This window comes from Capricornis sumatraensis, chromosome 16 (assembly GCF_032405125.1).
Source record: "Capricornis sumatraensis isolate serow.1 chromosome 16, serow.2, whole genome shotgun sequence".
Classification (NCBI taxonomy): Eukaryota; Metazoa; Chordata; class Mammalia; order Artiodactyla; family Bovidae; genus Capricornis; species Capricornis sumatraensis.
The window spans coordinates 79,787,147-79,796,931 of NC_091084.1; the positions used below are offsets into that span (position 1 = coordinate 79,787,147).

Genomic DNA, 9,785 nt, shown 5'->3' on the forward strand with positions numbered 1-9,785 from the left:
GCTTAATTATTATTCCTTACAACCCAACAGATAATTGAGTGGGTTGCAGATGTAAGGCTGGATATTTGGTGCACTATAAACTATTACTCGTTAGCCTTGCACAGTCCAACAGCAAAGTTAACTCACTGCTTTAATGTGCACTGACTTCTTATAAAATTAAAACTTTAACAAGGCTCATGTTCATGTATGAGTGCTAAGTCACTTCAATCGTGTCTGACTCTTTGTGACCCTATGGACCGTAGCCCACCAGGCTCGTCTGTCCAAGGGATTTTCCAGGCAAGAATACTGACGTGGTTTACCATGTCCTCCTACAGGGTATCTTCCAATCCTAGGGTTTGAACTCCTGTTTTTTATGTATCCTGCATTGGCAGGAGCGTTCTTTACCACTAGTGCCCCTGCAAATCCCAATAAAGCTCATACTAAAGTATAAAAAGTAAATAAAAACAGTTAAACATTTCTGAGTTGTTTTCCCACGTGCTAAAATCATCTTTGCTAGTAATTATTAATGTTTTATTTTACTTAAATTCAGAAGAATGATCTGAAATTTCAAGTGATCAATCCCTGTCTGTTATGCAAACTGAGTCCCAGAAGATTAGCCATAATGATTGTTTATGCTGTGAGACATCATTACATTGTTTTGTTCAGAAATTGCTTAAAATTAAGCAACACAGGGAACACATTCTGGAGGGACCAACAAATAATACAAAATATACTCACTACAGTTAAGTAATGTTAAATGTTGTTGACATTCACAGAGTTTGCCACAAGGTATATTGGATGTCTTTTTGGTTTCATTGTGGGTTGCTCAAAGACAGCAGGCAGTGAGGAAAAATCAAGGTAACTGAAATAGTAGAAAAGGATTTATGGTAACACAAAACTTGTATTTATTTGTTGCATTATTCTACTAGTATATTTGAAGTTTCTAAACAGTACTTGCTCCTACAAGGTAAATAACTATCAGCTTTTTTCAAAAATGTGAAATTTAGATTATTTTACAAAGCAATTAATAGGTGAATAAATTGTTAGACGTAACACTTGAGAAGTAATGAAACACTTCTAGGAAAAAGTGACATTTCACCTGAGATCTGATGGATACATAGAAAGATAAAGCCAACTAGATTGTAAAGACAGAAGGAAGGGATTCTGCTTTAACTATGTACAAAATTCATGACCACATCTGAGAGACAGATAGTACACATGATGGCTGAAGCCTGGGAATGACATGAAAAATGTCACAAGAAGTGAGACTAGTCTGAAAAGAAGGGGTTGCTTATCAAAGGTTAAGTTAGCCAACCTTTTGGACTCTATCCTATGTCAATAGGAAATAGTAAGCTATGATTTGCATATTAGAAAGTACACTCTAGTTACAATGAACAGAGAAAGGATGGATAAGATAAATGTTTGGACAACAATATAGTAAGTTGTGATAGAGGCCTAAATTACAAGTAGACAGGTTTGAAAAAAAATAGGTTAGATAATTAGTATGTTCAATATCTAATTTTTATCAGTGGAGTTGAGAAAGATATATGAAGTATATTTTCTTGGCTTTGTGCCTGAATAACTGGCTGGAAGATGACACCTCTTGCTGAGTTAGAAAATGCATGCTTCAAAGTAGATGAAAAATATAGGATGGTTTTTGAATTGCTGAATTCTTTTTTGAAAATGCTATATTTAGGTACTTTGGGAATACCTAAATGAAGTTGTCTGGGAATCTCTTGAATATATACCTAGAGATCAGAGGCAAAATCTGGCCTAGAAATTTAGACTTTTGTGACACAAAGGTGACAACCATCCTCAGAACATTTGATGAGAGCTTCACAAGAGTGTGCAAAAAATGACCCAGGATGGCTTAGGAATGAAATGTAAAGTAATGCTTTAATTAAAACATAAACACAGGGGATAGATAGAGCCACCAAAAAGAGCAAAAGTGGACAGAAAGATGGGATTCTGATGACTTGCAAACCAAACCAAACCAAAACAATGGTTTTCATGAAAACCAGTGTGAACGATATCTGAGGCTACAGAGACAACAGGAAAGAAGTCTCCACTGCCTATAGGAAGAAGGAGATTGTTGGGGAACTTGAAATGAGTAATTGTATTACAATTATGGTGAGAACAGTTTCAGAATACCAGTTGATATCTAAATGCTAAAGACAAAGCAAGTAACTTTCCAGGATGTTTAGTACTGAAAGAATGAAGAGGAGAGGGGTTGATGGATAGAGGGAAAGGAAAAGAAGTCACAGGTCATTAGTAACGATTTCAGCATGTATCTTGTTTTTAAACTGATGGGGAAGATCGAATAAATTAGTAGAAGATGAACATATGGGATGAACAAAGCAGCTTGAGAACCAAAATATGAGTTTATATATTAGAAAGAGAATTTGTATGTTGTGAATAGTCATTGCGGCAATTGATCACAGAGTCTTAGCTGTTTAGGGTGAGCTGTTTAAAGGAGGCGACAGTAGGTAAAGGATACTTAGGGTTAAAGTGATTGAGTGGATACATAAAACATTGCAGTGTCATAACTGATGTGAAAGGAAAATTCAGAAAGTTGTGGTCATAGGATAAGTTTTTTATTTTGGATAGCTACTATTTTATCAATCGTCACATAAAACAAGCTTCAAAAAGGAATCATGGGAATAAGATGCTCAAGTGGAATGGCAGTGGGGTCCCTGATTCCAAGATCAAGGATCAAAGAAGCCAAGGTACAAAATAAGTGGTGTTCATGATGCTGATGGCAAATTTGCGGAAGATAAACATGATGGCATCAATACCAGAGCCTTTAAGGAATAAGAGGGAGCGACCTGGATGCATACGTGATGGCAGTGAATATGGGGACAAGCCTCTAAGCATCAGGGAAGTGTACCTGAACGCAAGACATACCAAAAAACAGGAAAGAATGTTCCAACATGTACAATGCCTTATTTCACCTGCCAGATTTAACATATGTGCATAGTTTCAAATGGAACAGCCTTTGGAAACCTAGAGAGAAATACGTTTTCAAGGATGATCCAAGTTTCAGTTTAAAGAAAGGAAACTAAAATGACTGAAGATATTGGTGAGTTTGGTAACGTCAGAGCAAGAGCTACATAGACTCCTACACATCAGAGAAATATAAATACTAGAAAAATTAAGAGCCAGGAAAGGTAATGATCTGAGATCACAAGTCAATGAGGCAATGGAAAAAGATCTCAAAATATTGCAAAAAGAATAAGCTACAGTCATGGGTGTGATGGGATTGCACAGTCTTTTCTTTTGAGAATAAGCCTAAATCTGAATACTATTAATACTGATGGAATGAAAAACCATGTGTGCGTGCTCAGTCATGTCTGACTCATGGACGGTAGCCAGCCAGGCTCCTCTGTCCATGGGATTCTCCAGGTAAGAATACTGGAGTGAGTTGCCATTTCCACATCAGGGGACCTTCCAACACAGGGATCCAACCCTTGTCTCCCACATCTCCGGCATTAGCAGGAGGATTCTTTGCTACTGCACTGCCATGTGGGAAGCCCATTTTAAGAGCTAAAATTTACTCACTTAGCACCTACTGCATGAAAGTCACTATTTTAAGCACTTAAAGTGGACAGACTTAGAGATCACCTTTCTAAAATTTTCTGATTAATGGGGAAATTCTTGCCTCTATGAAAAGAGTTCATTTCTATAAACTATGAATTGAGGTCAGGGAGTCCAGAACTAGTTCATGAGCTCTTTTGCTTCACCCCACACTAATCATGAAACAGCAAGAGGGTTCAAGCTCTCACTCTCAGCTTCCATATCTGAAAATGAAGATGATAGCTTATCACTAGTTGATCGTTGAAAGATAATCTGAGATGAAGTAGTAGAAAAATTTAAAAAATCAAACATCTCTGCTCAAATGAAAATCATTAAAAGCCATTTCTTTTAATAAACCAGAAATTGGCTTTTAGTTCTACAAAATTATCTTGATTTTTTCTTCTCCTGTTTTGCATTTAGATGTTAGGAGCTGCTTGATAAATATGTTTTCTGAATTATTTAATGTATTTTTAATCATCCTATGCATATTTCAGAAAAAGCAAGACTACCTATGTTTCTAAGGGCTTTTCTCCCTTTAATTCCCAAATATTACATAGTAATTGAAAGAAAGCTAGAAGTCATAGTAAGAGAACAGAATAAAATAACATCCTGTAACAGTTGATATAAAGATGGTCAGAATTTAAATTTACCTTTCATACTACTCCTTCTGAAATTATTTTTTAAATTTATTGTTTTCTCTTAATTAACAGTTTTCAAAGAATTAGCATGTTTGTTTAAAGTATTTCAACAATTAAAAAATTATTTGTGCTCAAATAACTCTGTCTTTATTTTCTTTTATTAAAAATAGATAAATTATTCAATTATGTTAGATTTTAAATAGAATGCCATCTTTCTATCTTTCCAAACCCCATAGAATTTCATACTTTGGAAATTCTGCAGAGAACAAATTACTTCATTCTGAAACCAGATTTGCATGGAGAGTCTCCTTTGAATGTGTTCAACATAAGATCAGGGTGGATCAGAATCAGTTCCCAACATCTGCTTGATTATCTCTAAGGGAAACAAGAATACTCAGACTGTGTGCTCTAGGGGGTTTTATTGTTAAAAATGAAAATTGATTGTTAAATCTCTACTATGGCAAAAGGCAATTATTCTGCAGTGTCTGAGTTTATCCTCTTGGGACTCACAGATAATCCAGAACTTCAAGCCACTCTCTTTGGTGTATTCCTAGTAATCTATTTTGCTAGTGTCCTGGGTAATCTTGGTTTGATTGTGCTAATACAAGTCAGCCCGCAGCTTCACACACCCATGTATTTTTTTCTCAGCCACCTGGCTTTTATTGATTTTTCTTTTACTTCGTCTGTCACCCCAAACACCTTGGTGAGTTTTCTGTGTGAAGTTAACAGTATAACATTTTATGCCTGTGCCATTCAGCTGTGCTCCTTCATCACATTTGTGGTTTGTGAACAGTATTTGCTCTCAGTCATGGCCTATGACAGGTATGTTGCCATTTGCAACCCTTTACTGTATGCCATCCTCATGCCTAAAAAACTCTGTATTCGGATCATTGCTGGCACATATATTTACGGATTCACTGTGGGTCTTGCGCAGACAGTCGCAACATTCCTCTTGTCTTTCTGTAGCTCCAATAGGGTCAACCACTTCTACTGTGATGACGTTCCCTTGGTCGCACTGGCTTGCTCTGACACTCACGTCAAAGAGCTGATGCTGTTAATCATTGCTGGGCTCAACACCCTTTGCTCTCTACTGATCGTGGTCATTTCTTATATCTTCATCCTCTTTGCCATTCTGAGGATCCGTTCTGCTGAAGGAAGGCAAAAAGCCTTTTCTACCTGTGTTTCCCATCTCACCTCCATCACCATATTTTATGCAACAATCATTTTTATGTACCTCCTGCCCAATTCAAGCCATTCTCTGAACACAGATAAATTTGCTTCGGTGTTCTATGTGGTAGTGATTCCCATGTTAAACCCATTGATCTATAGCTTGAGGAATCAGGAAGTAAAGAATGCACTGAAGAGAATTATAGAAAAGTTGCATTTGGCTATCAAATAACTGAAAAAATCAAGGTCAGGGAGGAATCAACGGACTTGGAGTTGAGGCTTATCTAGTCAAAATGCTGATAAATGATAGGGTCAAATTCCTCACTTTCAGTGTTCATATTTACTCAATGTCTTACCCACTCTGTCATTCTTGGTGATTTACACGTGAAAGGCATTTTGTAAATTTTAAGGTGTTAAATTGTAAAAGGAGAAAGAGAGACAAACAAGGAAACACAGTGAAACAGAGATAGAGATATTTTAACCTATTTGAAAAGACATCTTTATAATTAAAGAAATGGAACATCGGGCATAGTGACTTTTTCTGAATTCTGTGTCATATGGGTCATACTAAGATAGACCAACATTTGCTATCTTATATTTCAGATTGCTGCATAGATAATCTGGAAAATAAGGCAAAGATTAATAGCAAGATTTTTTTTTTCCAACATGCTGAATAATGTTCCTAACACTCCTTGCATTCAGCTCAAAGAGTAGCACCAGCAGAGCCACCTTGACATTGCGCCCTTGGTGACACCGATCCCGACACTGTGTCAGTTTAGTTCACTAGAGCTCTTTCCTGCCATATAACTCCTTGATTGTTCTGTATCAATTGTGATTAGGAACATGGACTCTTCCTTCACACAGTTTGGCCAACGATTTTAGTTTTCCAAGTAATAGCTGTTATCTTGGGTAAATTATTATATTTCACATCTCTTTTTCTTGGTTTCTTCATCTACAATAGTAATAGTTCTTTTGTCCTGGACTGATTGTAAAGATTAAATAAGATTATGACTATAAAAGGCTTACATAGTTCATAGTACATGCCAAGCACTTCATGAGTGTTAACTATTACACCTAATTAGTATCATTATTTTCAGCATTGTTATTGCATGCATAGCCTTTTTAGAAAGAGTTGGCAACGTGATATGCTTTATTTTAAAATCAACAAAATGAAAATATAAAAGCTAACAAGTTATTGTATTATCATTAAAACAATTTCATTCCTTTTCATTTTAGTTTCAAATTGATAGAAATGACTTTTTAAGCTGTACATAGTTAAGTTTTGGAACATCACCACATGAAAATGCTGAACAAGTTCGTCCCATGCCCCAGGGTTCCTCCTCTGCTGACCCTGGGCAGCCACCACCTGGTTCCTGCCACTATGATTGTTTTGCTATTCTTACATGCATGTTGCATGCTAGTTTGCTTCAGTCATGTCTGACTGCTTATTTCCTACAGTTTGATATAAATGGAATCAGCAATATGAACCCTTTAAGACAGAAAAATTTTATATTTCAGAAGTGCAAACGGCTTCATGTTGAACATTTGGCATAATTATTCTCTGAAAGTGCATTGCCCACACCATTGAGATGCTGTGCAGCGTCCACACCACTGAGCTATTCTAAGGCCATTCTACTTCCCACGCATGTGTGCATGCTGTCCCTTCAGTCATGTCCTTGAGACCCCATGGACTGTAGCCCACCAGGCTCCTCTGCCCACGGGATTCTCCAGGCAGTAATACTGGAGTGGGGTGCCGTGCCCTCCTCCAGGGCATCTTCCCGATCCAGGGAAGGAAGAGGGTACCTGGCTTCTCCTGCATTGGCAGACAGGTTGTTACCACCAGCACAAACTGGGAAGCCCATCCTGCCTCCCACTGCCCCTAAATTTCATCACAATTGCTTTTATTAATTTTGTTGGGGTGTAGTTGCTTTACAATATTGCATTCGTTTTCTGCCGCACAGCAAAGTGAATTAGTTACACATACACACATATCCACTGGTTTTTAGATTCACTTCCCATTTAGGTCACCACAGAGCACTGAATAGAGATCCCTGTCCTGTACAGTGGGTTCTCATCAGTTATCTGTTTCATACAGAACAGTGTATATATGTCAGTCCCAGTCTCCAAATTCACTCATCTGTCTTTCCTCCCTTGGCAATCATAAGTTTCCTTTCTATATCTGCAATTCTATTTCTGTTTTGCAAACAAGTTCATCTACCATTTTTGTAGATTCCACATATAAAGGATATTATATATTTGTCTTTCTCTTTCTGACTTACTTCACTTACTTTGACAGTCTCTAGGTCCATCCTTGTTCCTGTTATTAGTATTGTTTCATTCTTTTTTATGGTTGAGTAAGATTCCATTCATCTGGTCCCATCACTTCATGGGAAATAGATGGGGAAACAGTGGAAACAGTGTCAGACTTTATTTTGGGGGGCTCCAAAATCACTGCAGATGGTGATTGCAGCTATGAAATTAAAAGACACTTACTCCTTGGAAGAAAAGTTATGACCAACCTACATAGCATATTCAAAAGCAGAGATATTGCTTTGCCAACAAAGGTCTGTCTAGTCAAGGCTATGGTTTTTCCAGTGGTCATGTATGGATGTGAGAGTTGGACTGTGAAGAAAGCTGAGCACTGAAGAATTGATGCTTTTGAACTGTGGTATTAGAGAAGACTCTTGAGAGTCCCTTGGACTGCAAGGAGATCCAACCCGTCCATCCTAAAGGAGATCAGTCCTGGGTGTTCATTGGAAGGACTGATGCTGAAGCTGAAACTCCAATACTTTGGCCACCTCATGCGAAGAGTTGACTGATTGGAAAAGAGCCTGATGCTGGGAGGGATTGGGGACAGGAGAAGAAGGAGACGACAGAGGATGAGATGGCTGGAAGGCATCAGTAACTCAATGGACATGGGTTTGGGTGAACTCCTGGAGCTGGTGATGGACAGGGAGGCCTGGCGCGCTGCGATTCATGGGGTCGCAAAGAGCTGGACACGACTGAGCGACTGAGCTGAACTGAACTGGAGATTCCATTGCACCTGTGTACCACATCTTCCTTACCCCTTCCTCTGTTGATGGACATTTGAGTTGCTCCCATGTCCAGGCTATTGCAAATTGTGCTGCAATGCACATTGGGGTGCATGTATTCTTATAAATTATGGTTTTCTTCAGATATACGTCCAGGTGGGCTTCCCCAGTAACTCAGCTGGTAAAGTTGCCCAGGAGACCTTGTTTCAAGCCCTGGGTGGGGAATATCATTCAAAGGAGGGCATGGCAACCCACTCCAGTATGCTTGCCTGGAGAATCCCCCAAGGACAGAGGAGCCTGGTGGGTGACAGTCCATAGGTTGCAAAGAATCGGACATGAATGAGCAAGTAAGGACACAGACAGCAGCTGTAGTTTTATTTTAAGGAACTTCCATACTGTTCTCCATAGTGGTTATACTGAGTTACATCCCCACCAACAGTGTAGGAGGGTTCTTTTTTCCCTATACTCTCTCTACCATGCATTGTCTGTAGATATTTTGAAGATGGATAGACATTTCTCCAAAGACATATAGATAGTAAAAGAATACATGAAAAGATGCTCAGTATCACTAATTGTTATTGAAATGCAAATCAAAACTACAGTTGGGTAGCAATGACAACCCACTCAAATATGCTTACTTGGAGAATTCCATGGACAGAGGAGTCTGGCAGGTCTCAAAGAGTTGGACAGGACTGAGCAAATATCATTCACTCACTCACTCACTTACCTAGTTGGCCATTTTAAGTTTATTTTTGAATGGCCATTTTAAATTTAGTTTTTCTTGTGTTTGTGAACATATTTGAAACTGAATTTTTTTGGTTCTTCCATTCCTGCTATTAAAATAAGCATATATTTTCTTGAAACAAAATTTAGCTATTTTTTACATTTAGTAAGGATTGTATTAATAAAATATTAATTTATTTAGTTCCACTTTTCAAAGTAAAAACAGAAATAAACTCAGTTGAATCTTCTTCTGTGTGTCTGGTGCTGGATGAAACTCTTTAAATGGATGGTATCAGCTAATTTTTATAACACTCTACTGAGATAGCTATTTAAAAAATAAAAAAGTCCGAAACAGTTTTTGTAGTTCTTTAATAAGCATGTAGCTAATAACTAGAAAAAAATTACTTTAATTTTGGTAAAACAGATTTTTAGTGACTATTTTAAACATTTTTAACCATGAAGTCAGAGAAGACTCTCAAGAGTCCCTCGGACTGCAGGGAAATCAAACCAGCCAATCCAAAAGGAAACATCAGTCCTGAGTATTCATTGGAAGGACTGATGCTGAGGCTGAAGCTCCAATATTTTGTCCACCCAATGCAAAGAGACGACTTATTGGAAAAGACCCTAATGCCAGGAAAGTTTGAGGGCAGGAGGAGAAGCAGATGAGAGAGGA

The 9,785-nt window shown here is 37.9% G+C and overlaps 1 protein-coding gene across 1 annotated transcript; it reads left to right on the forward strand.

Annotated features, from left to right (window-relative positions):
- The first annotated feature begins 4,647 nt into the window (after positions 1-4,647).
- LOC138093173 (olfactory receptor 5AL1-like) lies at positions 4,648-5,589 on the forward strand. The gene has a single exon (XM_068989286.1). It carries the CDS (start codon positions 4,648-4,650, stop codon positions 5,587-5,589), a length of 942 nt encoding a protein of 313 aa, XP_068845387.1.
- The last annotated feature ends 4,196 nt before the right edge of the window (positions 5,590-9,785 follow it).